At 37.1% G+C, this 22750-nt stretch overlaps 1 protein-coding gene across 5 annotated transcripts in view; it reads right to left on the bottom strand.

Moving 5' to 3' along the window:
* Nucleotides 1-18542: 18542 nt before the first annotated feature.
* Nucleotides 18543-22750, bottom strand: part of tfeb (transcription factor EB) — a 33110-nt gene continuing 28902 nt past the window's right edge. For 3 of the 5 annotated variants that reach the window (XM_026221345.1, XM_026221348.1, XM_026221346.1), the window contains one exon: nucleotides 21350-21880. In XM_026221345.1, coding sequence (XP_026077130.1) covers nucleotides 21350-21880 — 531 coding nt within the window. Of the gene's footprint in view, nucleotides 21881-22750 lie in introns of all 5 variants that reach the window. The other 2 variants (XM_026221350.1, XM_026221349.1) reach the window with 1 other exon arrangement.

The following is a 22750-nucleotide window of genomic DNA, read 5'->3' as shown; positions in this document are numbered from 1 at the left end:
TTCTGAAAGTAGATGAAGGAGAAGGAGATGAACGGATCTTATGGACGACCATTTTGTGAACCTCTGGGAGGTGGTAATTCTGACTTTTCTATGACAATCTGGCACTTCTGAATCAGCTACAGTAAGTATGATTTGTTATTAGTATGAGTATTTGCTACTGACTTGAGTTTTTCAAGTTGTGTGTGTGTGTGTGTGCATGCGTGCGCGTGAGAGAGAGAGAGAGAGAGAGAGAGACAGTCACACATTGGAGTCAGCTGTCTGTGGCTTGTGTACTGCAAACACATACGAGTTTTATCACTGTGTATGTCACGCGACTGTTCCCCTTTCGGACTTTGGCTAAGGACATTATTTACTGTCTTTACACTTATTTTGAAAGATGAAGCTCACAATTATGGAAAGGGCCGTTACATTTCAGATGAGTGCTTGCAGTGTTCGGCCAATCACAATGAACTGGGTCAGCTGGCCAATCAGAGCAGACTGTGCTTGACGGAAGGAGGGACACGTTTGAGAGAGGCGGGGCATAGAGGACCTACAATAATGTACAGTATTTGAATAATAATGTGTCTTTTGAACATTAAAGCATGTCAACATATTCTTTTACACCAAAAACACAAAATAACGATCTTTAAAAAAGCATCATATGACCCCTTTAAATAATTATTATTGGTGGCCAGTAATGGGCCTGTTGAAGACCCTTTAAATTATCACAAATGCACTCTTGGAACATCACGACAACTATGTAGTCTGGATTTTAAGTGCACAACAGCAGTACTGCCAGTCAGTTACTGCAAGTGAATCCATTTACCCCTGAAGCTCAAATGCTCTGCGTGTACATGACACATCAGAGTTCTCTAAAGGGGACCTCGCTGATCCTCTGACCTCCCATGGGCTTAGCTGCTAAAACACTCATGGCCCAAATGAAAAATGGCACCCCTCATTACATCATGAACCGGGGGAGGAGCGCAGGAAGGAAGACGATGGAGAGGCCTCAACAGAAGTCAGCCAAGGTACATCACTGACAACAGACGGCGGCTAATTAACCATTGTGCAGCACTTTTACAATTAATTAGCCCCTTAAGCTGCTTTTGTCAAAGGCAGTAAACAAGGCGAAGAGAAGTTAATGACTTACTCAGATCAAAGGATGAGTTATTGTCTTTATTTTTCAGCAGTACCTGTGGGAGATTCAGTTGTGCTCCAGCAACATGGAGATGTTTCCTTTCATCAGTTCGTCATCAGGGGCAGCGGAGCCACTTCTGGGGGACAGGGATGCTGGATGGAGAGATTTCAAGAGAAAAAAAGAACCAGAATTGAGTTCCAGCTCAAGGGAGGATTTATGAAATCTCATTTTTTCTATTCAGTCTAACTGTATCAATTCCCACAGGCATTCCTCAAAAGTGAGTTAATGATTTGATGCAAAACATTTTTGATCGGTTCGAGTGAATGCATAAACAACAACAAGGACACACACTGGCCCATTTTCAGCGGACAGTTCTTAAGGGCCAAGAATTTTTCATTTTCCAATGAGAGCAAATCCAAGGTCAGACTCTGAACTTCTTGGCCATTAAGAGATCACAGAGACTAGCAGTGAGAGTGCATAATATCCACACAGCTATTTTTGGCCTCAAATTAAAATATATGACATGTTGAAATGACTGCAATGTGCAAGAGAGGTATTCAAACTAGACACTAATGATGCTTATTAATGGCGTGAATGAAGTCTTGACAGGTCGTGTGTCATTTTCCAAGGAATGCTTCACTGGCATAATGGCTAATGTAAGTGGGTGTAATTATATATATTATACCCTGTCCTATTGTATTTTGGCAGCGGTTTGAAGGAGTCAGACAGTTAGGATGAAAATCAAAGCCGTTATGCGGAAGGAACAGGAGTGCTAGAGGAATTGTAGGCTGTTGCCAATTTGCTCATTTCACGTGGACCGGACCATGTTTAAGCCAATGGCACCCATTAGTGGTCAATTGGAGAGATTGGCAGTACAGGTTTCACACATATACATGCATAGAATTACACTGGATGTTGCAGTATTAGTGGAAACTAAACGTCACAGATTAATCTTCTCCAACAGATGACTAAATGCTAGTGGCTCTCCTCTCTTTTTTTTTTAGCACAAAAAAAATAACTCTAATTGGAGGCCCAGAGCTAGAGGCGTTCATTAATCATTAAGCTTTGCAGTCTATGATAACTGTGATAACAAACACCTCTCTCATTCATTTTTATTGACATATTTCCTCTCCCTCTCCTTTTTTATCCAAAGGAAACAAGGTAAGGAAAACCCGTCAAAAGAACAGACAGGGAAAGCGTTGGAAAATGGTAACTTATTCTCACTGGGAATTACCAAAACACTTAGTAATTAAATCTAAACTGATATTCTAGTAATTAGCCCCTTAATTATGAGGAATAACACAATTAGCCACTGAGTCTTTGCTAATTGTTAATTAGCAAAGGCAAAGTTATTGTGTGTGGCAGAAAAAGACACGCAAAAGAACAAATGTTCATTTGTCTCATTCAACATACTTTTTTGTTTTTACTCTGTTCATTCACAAATTCAATTTAAATAGTGATATAAAAATTATTATCATGAGCATCATTAACACAATTAGTCAAATTCCTAATATCCTGTTTCTGCTTAGCTGGAAAAGAAGGCTGAAAGCTGTTTATATAAGCTGTATATATGGTCTATCACAGCACCACTGTACCAGCATCCCATTGCATACACTGAGTTTCATTTTAAAGTGGTCTCAAAGAGTGAATTCAGCCCTGAGGCCTTATGGCTGAAGCAGTATTGGCAGTGCAGAGGATTTACCCAAATGCTGTTATCACTATAGGTTCAGCATGCACACAACCTCCTGTCCTCCATGACTCCAGTGTCCTTCTTTTCCGGTGGCGGCTTCAAAGATAAGTGTATGTACTCAGCCACAGATTACCCCGCAGACTCACAACAAATATTTGGCTGGCGGATGAGCCATCTTAGAATCCAACCGAACATGAAATTAAGCGGTGTGCGGACAGGCAGGGGTGCAAAGCAACCAAAAACATGATTTAGGCCTCGGTAAACAGAACAGAGAGAGTGGAAAAGGAGCAGAGCGGAAGATGTCAAAGGTGTCATATTTTCAGCCACTCGTAAAAAAAGAACTGACTAATGTCATCTTCCGTTTTTTTACTTACAAGAATTTTAAACATAAATAGTTGTGCATCATAAAAACGCATTTCAACAGACACTGGAGGATATTGTGCCAAACTAAGCGATTCTGCTTCTTTATCTCCCTTGCCCTCGCTGCAGTCGGAGTGCAGTGTGAATCTAAAGCCCCCACTGCTCTTTTCCCACTGTGTCTTTAATTGGATCCTTATTACCATTCCGGCTCCCTGAGAATGATGAATTTGTATGTGTGAGATTTTCATTAATCATTCTTATTCACAGTCCACCCAGACGAGAAAAGAGACGGAGAGAGTGAGAGGAGATAGAGAAGGAAGAAATTAATAATTTTTTGAGACTGGGATATATTTCGTAATGAATATTCATGCCTGTAGGATATTTGGGGTCTGCCATAATCAGGCAGGTAATTTGTAATTTGCTGTGTTTTTACCCAGGACCTGCAGCATAGGTTAATATACATCTATTTGAACAGAACTAGGGGGATTTTTGAAGTACTACAACCTCACTTTACTTGAGCGTGTGTTTTTTTTTTTATTATTTACAATGCAATTGCCAATTAGGAAAATTTCAATAACTTGCCATCTGACGCTTTCACTGAGTTAAAAGTGAAAGTGAAAATGATGTGACATTCATATAAAAGTATGGTGACCCATACTGAGAATTTGTGCTCTGCATTAAACCCATCCAAAGTGCACACACACAGAGCAGTGAACACACACACACTGTGAACACACACCCGGAGCATAGAACTGCTTATTGTAAAATTGCAAGATCCTTTTTATTTTTCATAAAATATGCATAAAATATTCTAATGCAATGTTGCAGTATAATATGATTTGTATTTATTCTGTATTCAAATCTCTCTCTCTCGCTCTCTCTCTCTCTCTCTCTCTCTCTCTCTCTCTCTCTCTCACCATACAAATGTTTATTATTATTATAGAAATTAATACTTGTGTTTAGCAAGAACACATTAAATTGATCAAAAGTGACAGTAAAGACATTACCAGCATAATGTTACAACATATTTCAATAAATCATATTATATTTGATCTATATATTTATATTTATATATTTCATATTTATATTCATCTAAGCGTATCATAGTTTCCATAAAGATATTCATTTGCGCAAACTGTTTTCAACATTGTTAATATGAGGAAATGTTCCTTCAGCACCAAAATCAGCACTGACAATAAGGACTGGAGTAATGGCTGCTGAAAATTCAGCTTTGTCATCACATTTCAAAATATACTAAACCAAAAACAATTTTAAATTGTAATAATATTTCACAATTTCATTGCTTTGATCATATAACTGGAGCCTTAATGCATATAAAAGACTTTAAAGGTGCAACGTGTGATATTTACAAAGATCTATTTACAGAAACGCAATATAATATACATAACTATGTTTTCAGAGGTGTATAAAGACCTTTTTTAAAGAACCGTTATGTTTTTATTACCTTATATTGGGAAATTTCTATCTACATACACTATGGGACCCTTTACATGGAAGTGGACACCATGTTTCTACAGTAGCCCTAAACTGACAAACTGCTCTACAGAGCACGTTTCGTCACTTTGTTGTTATTGCGAATAAAACACTGACACAGTGATGAACAAGTAAGTACATAGCAATCTAACAGTTGGAGGGGCGTGTTTAAGGATATTCTGCCCGAGCCGTCAAACTGACGTCATCAGAAAAGGAATGCCATTCTAGAGCGGAAGTAAATATTCAGATTTTGATAAAAAATTATGAAAACAATTTTTTTTTTTTTCAGTGGATAAACTTGCACGGATTAATTGTTTACATCAACCCTAGCAATATACGCTAGTTAAGTAAATAAAGTCAATTTTGTTTTCATGCTGACTTTAAAGTTTAGATTTTAAGAACACCTTCAACTAATTGGGGCAAAAGCTGCTATCACATGTGTATTTAATAAATGGGGGGGGGGGGGGGGGTCCCATATTCACATATTGGCTCTCAGTGGTACCTGTTAAATATTACAACTCTGTAATTTAAAGCAAGTCCACTCAATTTTAACCGTATATCAGGGGCTAAAATCAAAGAACTGTCACGCCGTGCAAACAAGCCAAAAAAGGAAAAAAACACTCTGTAGTTAGTCTCTTCTGTCCAAACAAGACCAAAGACCGACTTAAGTTAGAAAAAAAAAATGTTTTTCAACATGAAAGAAACCAAACTGCCAACACTTGGTTCACGAATTCACAGCGCCTGTACTTTAAAGTCTTCACCCCCAAAAGGATTTTTCCAATTCTTTTTGAAATTATACCCACCTGGCATCACTTAAAGTTACTTAATTAATAATTAATCAATACATTTTGGGATGATTAAAATTCATGATGAGAAAGTGTTTTTAAAATAATGTCCAACCCCCCCAGGGAGGCTAATCAGTTTGAAGTAGTCGCTAGATCTCGCTGAAATAATTAATTGCACCTGAATGTCTAGCAAGGTCAGAGAATGGTAGCACAACGCCTGAGGTATAGAGGGGTGTTTATAACATCACTTGATTGCGCTAAACCAACATTTTCATATGGAAATTAATTCAGGAACTGAAGCTGGAGGCACCCAGATTGCACCCTGCCCCCCTCCTGTGTGAAACGAGTATAGTTTTAATATGACTTTGATCAGTACCGGTGGAAGAAACCTGATGTGTAAGATTTGGAAAAGGGATGAGAGGATGGACGGGGAGGAGGAAAAGCAACCAATTTAAGGGCACATTTCCAACTGCTTTCACCAAATGCTCATTAAAAGGACAGCAGTTTCTGAGATGGTAACATTAACCCCTGAACAAAATACAGTTTCTGGTTCCAGCCCTTGGATATGGGAATGTTTCCAATAAATAAACTACCTGAGATCCATCCAAGACCTTTAAATGATAAAGGCGGGCATGTCTCTAGCCTTCATAGTCTATTTGTACCCAGCACAAATAAAATCCCGCCTGACAACCAACAGAGAGATCAAGGTCTCAAAAACCGCCATGATGAGATGTCAACAGAATTCGAACCGAACAATGATACTTTGTAATGGTTCTGTAAAGGTGTAGAGCAGTAAAAAAGCCAAGCAGCATTTCAAAGGAGACCAGTTGATTGACATATCAGTGGGTAGGGAGTGACTGATGTGTTTGCCAGTCTGAGAGGTTATTTTCCTGCTGGACATGACGCATTATGAGGGATTGATTGGGAACCGTTGGCAGCTGGTTAAGGAAGCTGTCATGTTGCGAGTCTTTGTGCAGCTCTCCCAGGGGCAAAGCAATTGACAGGAAAGGGGACCCGGGACAACACAAACTCCTGAAAACAGAGGGGAACGTAATGAGGGGTTTGTAGGTTGGATGGATGGAAGCAAGAAAGCAACATCAATTAAAATATTTCCTGTATCTGTATCTTTTTAATGTGCCAGACAGGAGTAAATGCATAGGCTAGAACAGTCTAGAATATTAAGTTTGATAAAAAGAATCGGGTGATGAGTTTGAAACCTTAAAAAGTGAAGGCTAGAATTTTAATATTCACAAAGAACCAATAACTGAACCAATATTTTTTTAGCAAAAATATATCACTTAAGAGGTGGAGTTTTTGGATACAGGTGGTTGGGAGAATGAATGCAAAGACCTGGCCATAATTTAACTAAAATGAGGGAATGAATTAATAAATGAAGGAACAAATTCCTAATTCATGGGAACAATCAAGATTCGTGTCCACGATAAATACACGTTTTGGTTTACATGTCACATGTAATATAAAATGTTACTAAACATAATGGTGTCCCAAAAAAAAAAAACAAAAAAAAAAAAACCTTGGTGTGTGTGACGCCCCTAATAAAAGTTATTATACTTATGAAAGTCATGGATGTGATCCTGAGAAAATATGTGGATCTCAGAGTCCTAAACTAGAAAAATATTAGAAACAAAAAACATCCCTGAGAATACTGATGTGAAACCAAATCATTGTGATAGGGAAAAATGAATCAAGGAACTTTAAGTTTGTCCAAATGAAAATAGCAATAGAAATTCATCTGCATAATTAGAATCTTTTTGATGGAGGGAAAATCAAAGTATTCTACAGGCTAGGTTTAAAGACACAACACCCATGAGGGCCGAGGACGCTTTTAAAGATATGTGCTTGCTTAATCACTCAAGAAAGAGCCCCCATGAGTGAGCCTAATATAACAATTAATTAATTCAGCAAAAAAGGTATTAAATTTCCTCCCGCTAAGGATATTATCTGAATTCATTGACCTTTTTGGAAATCGCCCTCTAATTGTAACCAGGTTCCATTGCATTTACCGACTAACTTGTTTCCCTTCCTCGCTTTCTCTCTCCATATCTCCTCCTTTCTTTTTTCAAGAGCTGTAATAATAGTTGAGAAGGGCTTCTTGGTGCCTTATGTGGTGTTAAGATCTCTCCGCCACAAAGTCATTTCAGGGCTTTATCTCCTGCGAGTGGCACAGATGAAAGAAGAAACTTTTCTTATTACCTGGAAAGTGAAAATGGAATCCAACTTTAAGTCGCCACATATCTCAGAGGAAGACTGGATCCGAACCAACACTTTCGGTACACACAGCCTCTGACTGAAGTTCTGGGGGTTTGGGTTCTCGGCTCCTCAACAAAGAGAGATGAGGTTTAAGAGGGATCCCAGCAATGGCAGCATTGCCCGAGACTTTAAATCGTTTGAAATAAGAAAGGGATTATGTAGGCGACTGTATTATTCTTAATTTTCTTCGAGGATTGTTACTCAAATGAGTGAGATTTATAACCATAGGGCCAACTTCAGATTCCAGTGTTAGTATCAAGGCTGAATGGTGTATTGACCTCTAAGAGTGTTTATTATAAAAAAGGATACTATAAAAGCATACTACTTTATCGTGGAAGGCCAGCTAAGCATTGAAAATGTATTATAAAAAGATGCTTTAAAAATACATATTTGAGCAACATCACACGAGCAAGGGGCCATTCACAAATAAAAAAGTTTTTGCTTTGATAAATGCCAGAACAGGGCAGGGGAATAGGGAAACCCCACTTAAACATAACCAAGAAAAAAAAGTGTTTTATAAGAGAAGTCACTCACTTTTTGTGACAGTTGATTGTATTGTATTGCATGTATGGTGAAAGTATTCCAGTGTAAAGGACAAAAATCGATTGGTGTGAACACCATAATACAGTCTTTATACACCAGTTCAATAAACAATAATTTAATATTTAGTAACTTACACATCAGACACTAAATCCCCAATTCCTTTGCTGCACAAAGCCCAATTAGAATCAAACACTCCGTCTCATGCAGCTCACAAACTGGTGCTTCGTTCCTGAACGAATCAATGTTTTTGGACAAATCAGTAAAATGATTCAGTCACTCAATAAAAAACACAATAGTTGCATTTTGAAAAAGCATAATATAAACTCCTGAAATATTTTTATATGACAGAAATGGTAAGAAAAGTATGCTGTTTTGAATATAGCCATATCCTGAATGAATGTGTGTTTGAACGAGTCGTTTAAGAATCACTGACTCATTCAAGAAAATGAATGTGTGTTTGACTGAATCGGTTGATTAAACGATTCAATGACTCAAATCGTAAACAGTCAGTTGTATCAACTTTGCCTAACAATAGAGCTGTGTTTCGTTTGCAGTCCTTTGTGATTTTTGGTCTACAATATGAGGTCAGACTCATTGAGTATTTTTTTAATTATTCGTGCTGAATTAGCATTTAATTGACAGCCCAAATATTTGTGTATATGTATACTTGTTTCATGATAATATCTCTCTCTTGCTGTTTGACATTCATGAGTTTAGTTCAGTTTGGACAGCTGTTTCTCTGTATCATTTTATTATGGCATATCAAGTAGTGTAAACAGTGATTATTGCACAAGACTTTTGCAACAGTATTCCTGTGAAAGACATTTTGTGTGTTGGTGTTGTAGTTGGCAGAGACATTATTGCGTGATATTTTTCAAGCAGTCTTCATTCAGTCCTTTGGGTTAAGCACCAATTAAATAAATATAAACACTCTCATACTTCTCTTTTTCTTTCTGCTTTTCTATCAATGCAGCCACAGAGCAACTCATTTTTTCTCATTTTGCATGTGCTTGATTGAGTTTTATATTTATTTGTTTCTATATATATTTTGACTTGATAAGCTACAAATGACAATACTTCATGAAAAATATTGTTCTGTGTCTACGAGACCCTGTTACTGCCTTCACTTCTTCTGAAGTGAAAATAATACATTCATCTTGATTTATATTACAGAATAAGACATATCAAACATACAGAAAATTAAGTCAGCCTCAACAGAACCTGACCGTTATGTGTGTTTGTTTCTACAAACACCCCACAAAGCATCTAATAATACAGTTGCAACATGCAGAACACAATCTTTGCTATCAGGCTGCAGTCTGCCCTCAGACATCATTTACTGACCCTGAAGACATAGTGAAGTGTGGACTACTGCTTCCCCCTGTTGGCTCTCTGACTGCCGGTTCCTGCAGTGTATTCTGCTTGCTGGATGGTGAATTAGTTTCTCATCTGCAGGTGAGGAGATTTGTTAGCAAGGCCAACAGGGAGGAATATGGGTCTTAATCAGGCTCTGCTCTGGTTTATTTAGTTTGGAGACTCATTCAACCAGAGAGAGGCCTGGGAAAACACAGCTGGATGCTGTGGAGTATACACAAGCATCTATCACGTAACATTCAAACAAATGAGCATGCAACAGACAAACAAAGTCACGCACACTAGACTGTAACTAATTTAATTACTATTAAAACTAATAATTACTTCTTAAAATAAATAATCAAATATAAAAAAATAAATAAAATTAGCTTTGTTTGAAATTAAATCTATATTAATAATGAAATGCAATTATACAATTGCAATAATGAAACAATTAATAATGAAAGTTTTACATTTCATTATTAATTGTTTCATTATTGCAATTGTATAATTGCATTTCATTATTAATTCCTTATTAACACAATATTAATTTTATTCTTTATTCATATTAGAGCCAGTATTTGCTCATTGACAGCCACAAATCTGTAAGGACGAACAAGTACCAGCATCAGACACTGTTCAGGTTTGATATCTGGCCCGCTCTTCCAGACGGATTTGGCACAGGTTAGTCACATTTCAGGTTTCAAATGATGGCACAGACTCTCAGTTGGGTTGAGATCAGGGATTTGTCTGTTTTATTGAAGTGAGTGATTTTCAAAAACTCGATCTGAAGCAGGAAAAGTCCTTTCATTATGTATGCACTTTAAAAAACTTTCAGCCCCCCTCCTGTAAATGATATAATGACACAGAGGTTGATCAGTGCGGGAGCTCACGGAGTAGAAGAGCCCCAGCTGGAGCTGCTGCAAGCCTCAAAGGATGCTCAGATCCATCCTTGGGGCGGCCTAGATTGGTTAAACTGGGACAGAGTGGAGTCTGCATGGAGGTCTGATCTCCAAGGTCGTTCAGTGGTTTCAGATGACCTTCTGACTAATCCTTTACAGCACTAGTACTTAAAGAGGCCCTTGGCAGCAGTATCCCATCTTTTATTCTCACTCATTCCCTTGTTAATTGCTAGTGAGTTGATTTGATCTCTCCATTATATAAATTGTAAATTGACCTCTTATTTCCTGATTTTCCATATAATTAAGCCTATATGAAAAGAAGAAAGAACATTGTGAGACATCGGCAGGTCGCAGGCGGTGTCGCGAGGGAGAATTGCGATCTATGCCGGATTAAAGAGCGATTGCATTCTCAAGGCTGAACAATGTCACTTTCCTACCTTCTCTCCCCTCTGCTCCTTTGGCCTCGACTCACGTTCCCCAGACGCGAAAGGGCAATCCGTCTCCCAACCATGTTAATGCAGAAGAGAATTATTCACCTTCTTTTCTCACCCCTGCCAATGTGGGCCTCTGTCTGATGGTGGATTGAAATAAGTCAGGAAAAAGAATTAAATATGTAGTGGAGTCTGCAGTGAGGGAAGAGAGAAAGATGACAGGGTAACTACCTGAGAGGAAGCTGTCACCGAACATAATTGACCTTTCGAGGATGAAAAAAGAGCCCCCATTTACTTCTCTGACACAGTCCTCCTTGTGTCGATTGTCCAACTTTATTATTCTCTTTTTGAGGTTCTTCTCTTAGGACACAGAGTTTGGTCTCAGCTCCCTCATTAAAATAGGCCAGTGCAGACAGGCAGAGGTTACAATTGATCATCACACCATAAAGAATACATAACCTTCAATTTGGCTCCGAATCCACATGTTTGGCACTTTGTGTCACAGCAGAGAAAATGAGCTGTCAATTTCTCAAGACAAGATCATAAAAAAGCCCCTGATGAATGGCGTGGTAATGGATAAGTGTAGGATCAATAAGCAATATCTGAAGTTTTAAAACAAGACCGTATGCATAAACCTTTACAAACTTCACAATGTCACTTTGTGTTCATAAAAGTTTTTTTTACTGTCTTTTGAACATAATGTGATAAATTTATCCCAGTCTGTCAGGTTTTACAGCCTTCAGCCCCCTCCTCCTTACTAATTTTGACACATGCCTATTAAAAGACAGAGCGGCCTCCAGTGTCCATGCATCATGGGGCTAAATTACCTCAATCAGCAGATTTTAGCCCTCTGCTCTCTGGGTTTAAACCCTGATGATACACTCCTCTACTGAGAATAGAAAGGGTTCAAGAGAAGCCATTGAAAGAACAGGTCAAGATGGAAAAAGAAAGAAAGACAGATAAGATAAATAGATAAATAAGAGATAAATAGATAGTGAGATAATGGAGAGATAAATAAAACTAATTCATTAATTAATAGGCCAATGGTCATAAAAATAATACAATTTAAATAAAGTTATTATGTGGGCAAGTAATTAATATATAAAGGGAAAAAATGTAAGGAAGGAAGGAAGGAATTAATTAATTTTACATTTTATCTGTATATTACACTATAAGACGATGTTCACAATATTACATTTTAAGCTACTGAAGTCTTCTGAGAAAATTCTCACTAAAAGCAATTACGAAGGATGGAGGAAAGAGTCCAATAATGAAACTTTAAAACAGCAAAACAACAAGGGGTAGCAGTTTGGACAGATAAATAAATTAATTAATTAATAGGCCTTTGTTGTCATGGAATACTGCAATTTGAATAAAATAAATATGTGGACATGTAATAAATAAACAAATTAAAAGGCCTATGTGATCATGGAATACAAACACTTTAATTAAACAAACAAATAAAAAATAAATAAATAAATAAATTGGCCTATTTGATCATGGAATGCTAAAATTTTAATTAAATAAACAAATATGTAACCCTGTTACTAGAAAACTTTTTTTTTAATGTGTGCAGGTATGTGTATTTGGTAATGTGTACTGCTTCTTTAAAAGACTCGCTTACACAGGGAGTTTGGTTGAAATGTACTTGGTCGAACGTGCTTAACAGCATGTTTGTATGTTGCTGTTATCACCATAGAAAGTAAAAGAAATGGACACAGCGACCCCATTGGATTCAAAAGAGACAAGTGAAGTCAATTAGAAGCACGCACTTCCTGGGAGTCGGGCGTTAGGCCGTAAAATCCGAAACGCTTCTAATTATTCTAATAAAGTAAACATAAGAAACAGTGTTTTAGACCATAAAACAGGCTGAATCATCGTGCACCACCCAAACTGGTTGATCAGTGAGGTAACCGACTTCTGGTATTGCTCGGTTGAACAAATGGGTATTTGTTTACTGGCCACAATGATCACAACCTCGAATCAGGCCTGCAACAGGGTGGGTTTTAAGAGGATTTGTGTGTGGTTGAGTGAGTGTTGATCCACAAAATGTGTTAATCTGACCGGTTTTAAGTATTTCACTGTGATTTTTGAATCTTTTGAATTTATGAGAATGTTGTTGTCAGATTTCACTGGTGATTTCAAATATGAAATTTAATTGTAAGCTTAGCAAACAGTTTTGGAGAATTCAATGTTTGCCCATTCAAAGAGATAGGAGCTGCACTTGCATGCGCAAGAAGCATTTCAAAGATGGCTGCCGAATAAAATGACTTGCCTTTAAGTTGACTTTGGTACAACTCATTGGCACCTTCCCTGCCATGAATGGATTCCCTAGTTACCTTTTGGGGGCAATAAAACAACCAGTTTCATTATAATTATTTTTTTGCATGGTTACATACTTGCTATTCTCCTCAAGCCCATTTCCGCATACCATCCGAAATCTTTTCCAGAGCCCCAAAAGTGGCTTTCCAGCCAAGCACCAGAGCAGGAAATTCACAGCCCGCCCAGGGCAGACATGCTTCAGTGGTGCTAAAACCTTGTGGCGTAACACAAGCCCTCCTGCACCCTAATTTATGTTTTCAAGTTTGACTTTTCTCTTCCTCACACCTACAAGGTTTTTCACCAGGAAAACCCCAGGAAGTATGTCCTGGTCAGGCTTTGTCACGTATGTTTTGATGACGAGGAGCAGGGGGAGGAAAATGAATCAAAGGGTGAATGAAGGAATAAAGGTGTATGTATGTTGAGTGGGGTCAGAAGGGGTATTCCAACAAGCGAGCCATAACAGGGATTTATTAGATATGGAAGTCCATTAACATCATAAAGAACAGGCAGAGAATAGTGTTCGCCAGGGCTGGAGCTTGAGGAAGCTTAAAGACACATGGATGTCTGAATCTGAATAAGCCGATTTGTCTCGATTTAAGCATGGGAAGGGCTGTTTAACTCAGATATGCATCTTCAGCACTCAAGTCTGAAGGAAGGTGAATAATCATGGGGCAGGACTTGAGTTAAGGCAGACCACCAACAGTCCACACCAGACAGCACTTCCTTCATGCCAGTGCGTTACTAGTGTCCAATTCATTGCAGACGGCGGTTCGAGGAATGAGTGTGTGAGCTTGTACAGGATTCCATGTGCACGGCAGGAGCAAATACCACAGTTTAAAAGATACAATCTTCAACACCTTTAACTCTGACAGATGAAAAATAGGACACACTTTCACTGTTGGATGTCCAGACCATATTTTAGTGAGTAGAAAACTGCACGCAAGCTCCAAATTCAGTACAATGGTTTCGAAAGTGCTGCACATTGACTTTTTTTTTATTTCTTTTTTTCATTGTACACCACACTCCACAGGAATCTGGACAAATCACAAGATTGCTGGGGTATGCCACAAGTTTTTATTCTCATCACTAAATTCACATTGCTTAAAGGGATCGTTCACCCCAAAATGAAAAATCTGTCATTAATTATTCACCCTCATGTTGTTCCAAACACATAAGACCTTTGTTTATCTTCGGAACACAAATGAAGATATTTTTTATGAAATCCGAGAGTTTTCTGAAATCCCACAGCTCGGTGGTAAACACCCAAACAGCCATGGTTTATGTGTTAATTCAATGCAGGAACATGTCGATAAAGCACTGCAGTTGTACACCAACGTACTGCTCTACTCTTTATTAGAACTCCAAGTAATGGCGTGACACACATGCACTATTCATCGACACATTTCTAGAAAATTGCAAGCAAACAGATATTGCTATCAGTTGGTTAGATGGAGACCTACGAGCTGTGCGGAGAGAACACAACACACACAACTAAATACGTATTTTGCATGCTACAGTACAGAGTACATGACATCGACAGTTTTTTAAAGAATTACTCCACTTTCAGGAAAAGAAATTGAAGGTTTTTGAGGAAAACATTCCAGCATTTTTCTCCATATAGTGGACTTCAGTGGTGCTCAACAGATTGAAGGTTAAAAAAGCTGTTTCAGTGCAGCTTCAAATGGCTCTACACAATCCCAGCCGAGGAATAAGGGTCTTATCTAAAAAAAAAAAAAAAAATTGTAAAGGGTGTTTGACCCTCCTTGCACATTCACTTTGTAAACACTGGGTTGGTGCTTCTGTAGTGATGTAAGATGATTTTACAGTTGGAGGAGAAAATGAGTTGGGAGTTACCTTAGATTGACCCTCAGTGCACCTTCTCCACAGGAATCCACAACAGTTTTTTAGGGAGGGGAGGTTCAAGTTTTCCCAGGTCTGCACGCAACAAGTGTGCGGGCATAAATATGCTAATGTTTCTTCTTGGAGTCAACTTGAAACAGTTTAAGATTAGTTTTAAAAATGACTCGTTTTCATGCTAGGAGTCGACTCTTTCATTTGAAAGACAATACTTTATACAGGGTTCACTTTTAGATTTAAAACTTTGCAGGATGTTTTCATTCACTTAGAGCTGTGTTACACACTGTATGTAAGATCATTTTAAGTATTCCATAATAGGGGCACTTTAAAATCTCCTTTTCATATAATTTGTGTATTCTTGTGATGATGCGTCTTGACACCATGGGTGCTTCTCAATATCCCCCCTCATTTCCTTGTTCCTCCGTCCTCCATGACCCGGAAACTGATATATATATATATATATATATATATATATATATATATACAGTGGGTACAGAAAGTATTCAGACCCCCTTACATTTTTCACTCTTTGCTATATTGCAGTCATTTGCTAAAATCATGTAAGTTCATTTTTTTCCCTCATTGATGTACACACACCACCCCATATTGACAGAAAAACACAGAATTGTTGACATTTTTGCAGATTTATTAAAAAAGAAGAACTGAAATATCACATGGTCCCAAGTATTCAGTCCCTTTGCTGTGACACTCATATATTTCACTCAGGTGCTGTCCATTTCTTCTGATCATCCTTGAGATGGTTCTACACCTTCATTTGAGTCCAGCTGTGTTTGATTATACTGATTGGACATGATTAGGAAAGCCACACACCTGTCTATATAAGACCTTACAGCTCATAGTGCATGTCAGAGCAAATGAGAATCATGAGGTCAAAGGAACTGCCTGAAGAGCTCAGAGACAGAATTGTGGCAAGGCACAGATCTGGCCATGGTTGCAAAAACATTTCTGCTGCACTTTTTTGGCCTTAATTCTAAGCGGTATGTATGGAGAAAACCAGGCACTGCTCATCAATACCTGTCCCAACAGTGAAGCATGGTGGTGGCAGCATCCTGCTGTGAGGGTGTTTTTCAGCTGCAGGGAACGGCCGACTGGTTGCAATCAAGGGGAAGATTCCACCTTCTCCAGAGTGCTCAGGACCTCAGACTGGGCCGAAGGTTCACCTTCCAACAAGACAATGACCCTAAGCACACTGCTAAAATAATGGAGTAGCTTCACAATAACTCCGTGACCGTTCTTGAATGGCTCAGCCAGAGCACTGACTTAAACCCAATTGAGCATCTCTGGAGGGTCCACCAACGTTTACCATCCAACCTGATCCCCAAATCCAGGTGTGAAAAACTTTCATTTTCCCAAAATGGCTGTATTCGATGAAAAAAGGTGCTTCTACTAAATACTTGGCAAAGGGTCTGAATACTTGGGACCATGTTATATCTAAGTTTTTCTTTTTTTAATGTGCAAAAATGTCAATTCTGTTTTTTTTTTCAATATGGGGTGCTGTGTGTACATTAATGATAAAAAAAAAAAGAACTTGCATGATTTTAGCAGATGGCTGCAATATAACAAAGTAAAAAATGTAAGGGGGTCTGAATACTTTCCATAGTGTCTGTATTACGTTTTTCATATTTTTGAGGTTTTTACGGGGATACAGAGCTGAATATGATCTTCAATATTTTACAAAACGTTTCCATCTTTAATGAGATATATATATATATATATATATATATATATATATATATATTTTATTAAATAAACTATTTGGTAATATTGAATACAATATTTAATATATAATTTAAAATGTAATACATAATAAAGAATACAAATGAAGAATAAACTATGAATGCTTTTAGAATGTGAATGCACTGGGTATCTGTATTCAGTTAACATGTTCATTTCCATCTAGATCAAGGCCTGCACCGCTGTATAGTGAATAATTGGATGTGATTGTTTTCTCATAAGTTCTGAGTCATGTTTATCTGATGGGTGTTAAATTCTTGTTTGTTTTTCTTTAGATTATATATCAAGAGGTCCGTTTAATTGACGCCATGCTTTAAGAGCAGATTCATTCTCCAGTTCTTCTGTTTACAGTTCACTCGTTTTAATGAAGCAACACAGTTCTTGGCCAGAGAGTTTCCTATGCGTGATTTGGCAAGATGTCTGCAAGCTAATTATTCCTCACCTCGTCCTATTTTAAGCCTGTCTTTATCTGGGATAAACTGCCCTAATAAAATGGTATTTAAAAATAGGTTAATTGCATTTCTGTAATTGTTACAGGAAATGAGGTTGGACTGAGGGAGTTTTACGGTTCTCTGGTGCCCCCTAGAGGATAAAGCATGATTATTATTTATTGTGGGTGTGTGAGAGATACTTTTTTTTTAGTCCTACTTCTCACTGAAGAGAATCTCTTGAATCATGCGGTTAGATTGAACTCAAGATTGATACTTGAATTAAGTAATGAGTCCACGCTATCATTAAAATAAATCATTTTATATCCATAAAGTATCATTTGTGCCAAACCAAGTAAGTATGTTGCTTAAGGCATCAAGTTGCTGTTGATATTAAAAGTTCTCTAACATGAGGAAGTGGGTGGGCAATATTAAACCACAAAACGAAGAGGTCAGCTGAAAAATAATTCCTCAATATTTTACCCGGATAGTTAATTTTTGGTAAAACCTCAAGTGATTCCTAGAGTATGTTTATTTCTTCCTCTTAGCCAAGATCTTTTAATTACCATATATAGATGCTTTATATTTATAAATGTGTATACTAGTGTAAGCTAATAACAATCTGAATTCCTAGCAGCGTTGTTAATGTTAACTAAACTACATTGTTAAATAAAAAAAATAACACTTATCTTAATGAGTAGGCCCATAGGCTACAGCAAGAAGTCAATAATGGAACATCTCTTTCTTAAATCATTTGATTAAACTGCCAGAAGTTACAGCATAAAATTGAATAGGAAATAATCTGTATATTTAAAGTAATAAACAAATAAAAAAAGACCATTTACTTTATTCATAACAGTTTACATAAATTGACCATTTACTAAGTTAATTAAATGTGCAATGTAATTAGCAATGTGATCATGTGATAATGTATCAATGTGCATGGTAATGAGAACATGTGACACCACATAATTTGATTTTTTTTTTTTATAATAATGCTTTCTTTTTAACATACTATTTTATTAGTATACAATACACAATCTGTCCTGCTCCAAGTTCATTCAGCATTGAACTAGTAGTCCGGTCCTAACATGGTTAAAGTAATTTCCCTGTGTTTTAATTCAGTATGCTGGTGTATGTAGCTCCCTCTCATGGCACTCTAGAGAAACATTCACATCCTGTCTTTAAAAACCCTTTATAAGTGCACAAAAGACACAAGCCAGACAAAACACAGTCCACTTAAATAAATTTAATGTGAGGTGTCATTTACTTCCACAGACTTATGAAAGACCAAATCCCATACACATGACACATCCACAGTACTGAAACATTCTCAAGGCCTTCAGAGGGTTTTCTTGTATTGTCTTTAAGCGCACTGTAAAATGAAATGCCAGTGTTTTTTTTCTTTTGAATTTATCAAGATATTTTACCAAAGCATACTCTTTACTTTGAGTGATTTATCTTCATTTTTAAATGTCAAATCTTCTCATTCCTGGTGCATGGCTGACAACAAAACAAAAAAATTCACACAAGCAAAATTAGAAGCCCCTTCCCATAATGCTAAATCTAAAATGCCTTTGCTTAGTTTGCTACGCTGCGCTTATTCTAGCTAACCAAGTCAAAGATTTGCATAGAGTAACCAAGACTCCACTATAGTTGATGGATGGTTTTAACTTGGCTGAATTCTGTGCAACATCCAGGCAGTCAGTCATACACCTGCGATAACAATAATGCATAAAATACACCCGTAGTGCCTCTCCTGTATTTTAAAAACTAATTCATGAGGTTTAACCATACCTTTAAAACAAAGCAGTAAAACAGGGAGAGCTGGTTAGGAAATACTGGAGGTGCATCACAAAGCACTTAGGTTCTATAAAAGCTCATGTTCAACACCGTTTACAAGCCAACTTGATTTAACTGTTCAATACATAAAATGTACATTCTCAACGTTTAATTAAAACTGAATGATAACAATGAATCAGTACTCGACAGTCGCACTTTTCCTCAAATGTCTTTTTCTTAAAAAAGGAATAAAATCAATATAAAAACAATATTACATATGTCTTTTAATATCATAAAGCCTAATGAGTTTAAACAATTCTGTACAAAAAAAAAAAAAGAATTCATAAGAAAAATATAATATGGCTCTGCACTTGCCATTTGTATAATAAAATGGCAGATATAATATATGTATGCGTGTGTGTGTGTGTGTGTGTGTGTGTGTGTGTGTGTGTTTGTATTTCAGTGGCTCGGCAGTGATATAGAAAAAATAGTTTTTAGGAAAAAAAATAAAAATGAAACAGAAAAGTGGCATAAAACATTTGAAATTAAACTATCAATAAAATCTTTATGATATCAATAAAATTACATTTTTTTTTTTCAGTGCTCTGGGAAGAACAAATAAAAAACCTATAAAATACATGTATCTTTTCTACAAATTCAACCTCCTTCAATGGAGAGCTCAAAAGCTGGATCACATTTCTTGTTGATCCAGGATTCCTGAAAGGCACCTTGAGCTGTATATGAACTTCACTTTGGCAAACGGGGTTCACAGCTGTCAGCTTGATATTACGGAGTGCCAACAGGAGCGTTTGAGCATGTGATTCTTGAAGAATCTGGCCTTGGCTTTAAGGCACCTTAGTTGGAGTGTGTGGCCACTAACAAAGTTAATTTATAGTGCAGTCTGCTGCACCTTTCACTAAATGTACTTTCTGTCACACTTGCACCTGATCTGGCCTGTTATCCGAACAGAATCCTGGCATCAACGATTCTTCAACAACAGCAGCTACATAAAAACCATGTGTAAAACTAATGCTAAAAGGCGATATGGCAGCTTCCTTCATGGTGGAGGAGAGTCACACCTGTGAGAAAGACCTGGACTGATCAATGAAAAGACATACTCCCACACTCTTTGACCGTTTTCAGTGTGATTAATGGATAAAGACTTTTAGAAATCAGTCAAATTCAGACAGATTCACTGATTAATCATTCAGACTGTTTAGTGAATCAGTTTCATTTAAAAGAACCGAATCAAAGGAATGATTCACTCACAACTGACTAAAAGTCACATTACTTTTCTCTAAGATTGTATAAATGTTTTAATCTAAATTAAGAAAACACAATTTCTTGATATTTCCAGGTTTTCCATGGCTGTGGGAATCCTTTCATTCCTACTTTTAAAGATAAGCTGCCTTTTCATATTGCTCTGATACAGTTTAAAAGCTCAGATGTGGCGTTATATTTCAAGTGAAGAAAAAAAAACGAACGAAAATAATCACTTTTGTCTGGATTTGGAAGACATTAAGTGTGTGTGACAGTCTCACATGTGGGAAATGGATGATATATTTTAAAGTAGAAAAAATATAATTCAACAAATAGAGAATGTGAGAGAGTGGTTTGGACTGTAAAAGTGGTTCGGAGTATAAAAGTTCACTTTTTCACAGCCAAAAATGAAAATGTCATAATTTACATGTTATTCTAAACAAAAGAAGAATGTTGGTAACCAAGGAGTTGCTGGTAGCCATCGACTTCCATAGTATTTTTTCCATACTATGGAAGTCAATTGCTACCTTTGGTTACCAACATTCTTCCAAATATTATATTTTTTGTTCAATAAATTCATGTAGAGGGTGACAATTGATATTCATTCTTGGGTGAGCTATCCCTTTATGGCAACCTATGTGTTTCTGATGAGATCTTGTTGTACAGAATATTCAATAAGGGTCAGTTCTCAGTGATAGAATTCAAGCATCTCAGTGCTGTTTGATCAGTTAGTCTATATTGCATTTATAAATATACGCCTAATTTCATTTCTGTGACAGTTGTGGTACAAAAATTGTTGCACGACTTCACTAAAACCATGTTTCTTGTTTCTTGCATTTCAGACTTAAAAGATAAAAAAGTAGCTAAACTTTCATTCGAGGGTGGCTGGGTGCATCAGTATTGTACCTTTCCCTGTTAACAGTGTGTCAGACTAAATGAAGCATCTGTGTGTGTGTGTGTCACATCATATGCACAATGTGCAGCAATACTTAGTTCAGGTCACAGTATGTCTGAGTCCTCTATGCTAAAGCTGCTACGGCGGCTGCTGTCCACAGAAGCCTCGGGGGACATGGTGGACAGCAGTGGGTCTCCTGCTAACGGTGACAGGGCCTCTTCCATCAGCAAGAAGCCCAGCTCGCTCTTCTTTCCCATTGTCGCGACACTTCCGCCCAACAAGCCGAGATCCCCAATGCCCCCCAAGCCATCCTGATATCCTGGGATGCCACTGTCGCATAAGTCCAGCGACTGGGCAAAGTCAAAGTGCTGGGAGCTGCCCACGGCCGGGTACTGCAGCGGGGGCTGGGAGTGAAGGTGCTGGTGCTGGTGGAGCTGAGTGTGGGGCTGGGGCTGCGGCTGACCCTGGTGCTGCTGATGATGGGGGTAGTGAGGAGGGAGATGGGGCAGATGTGAGAGGTGGTTCTCCTCAGGACTGTTCTCCTGCTTGACGAAGGGGTTTAGTGCTTCAGTGTGGTTAAGACCGGATGGAGAGGTGCTGGGGAGGCCATGCATCTGGGCCTGTCTCTCAAGCTCCTGAAGAATGAGCACAATAAGATGCACAATAAGAACTTGATCAGTTTACCATCCCTCAAATGATCAGTTCTCATTTTTATATATTAAAAAAAAAAAAAAAAAAAAAAAAAATATATATATATATATATATATACACACACACACACACACACACACACATATATATATATATATATATATATATATATATATATATATATATATATATATATATATATATATATATATATATATATATATACACACACACACACACACACACACACACACACACACACACACACACACACACATATATATATATATATATATATATATATATATATATATATATATACACATATATACATGAATAATAATATGTTTTATTATTATAAACTATTATAAGAGTTTATATAAATTTCTGTTTTAGTTATTTTAGTATTTTAGGTTAAACTAAATGCATCTAGCTATTAGTTTAAGTAACAAAGATGCTTTTTTTTATGGTTTTAGTTTGTATTAACTATTTTAACCCTGTTCAATATTTCATATTTATCTTTTCATGGTATTTTCATCTTTTCAAGTTCATCTCGCAAACCACTAATAATTTAATAACACCGTCCATTAAATGTACTCTTTAGCAAATCTAAAAATAAATATACATTTTTTTCATACTCGATATTATAATTTTATGATGCCTAAATTAATATGTTTTGTTTAAAATAATTGATTTTATTTTGTAGTGTTTTATTTTCATTGGCCATAACAGTAAAAGTAATGAATGGCTTAACAGTATTGGTCTGTATATTAATATTGTGCATCCTTAATAATGCTCAAGAAATGTTTCTAAAAAAATATATATAAAAAAAAAAAAAAAAGGAACCGATAAAT

This window comes from Carassius auratus, chromosome 36, assembly GCF_003368295.1.
Source record: "Carassius auratus strain Wakin chromosome 36, ASM336829v1, whole genome shotgun sequence".
NCBI lineage: Eukaryota > Metazoa > Chordata > Actinopteri > Cypriniformes > Cyprinidae > Carassius > Carassius auratus.
This window is presented reverse-complemented; position numbering and strand designations above follow the sequence as displayed.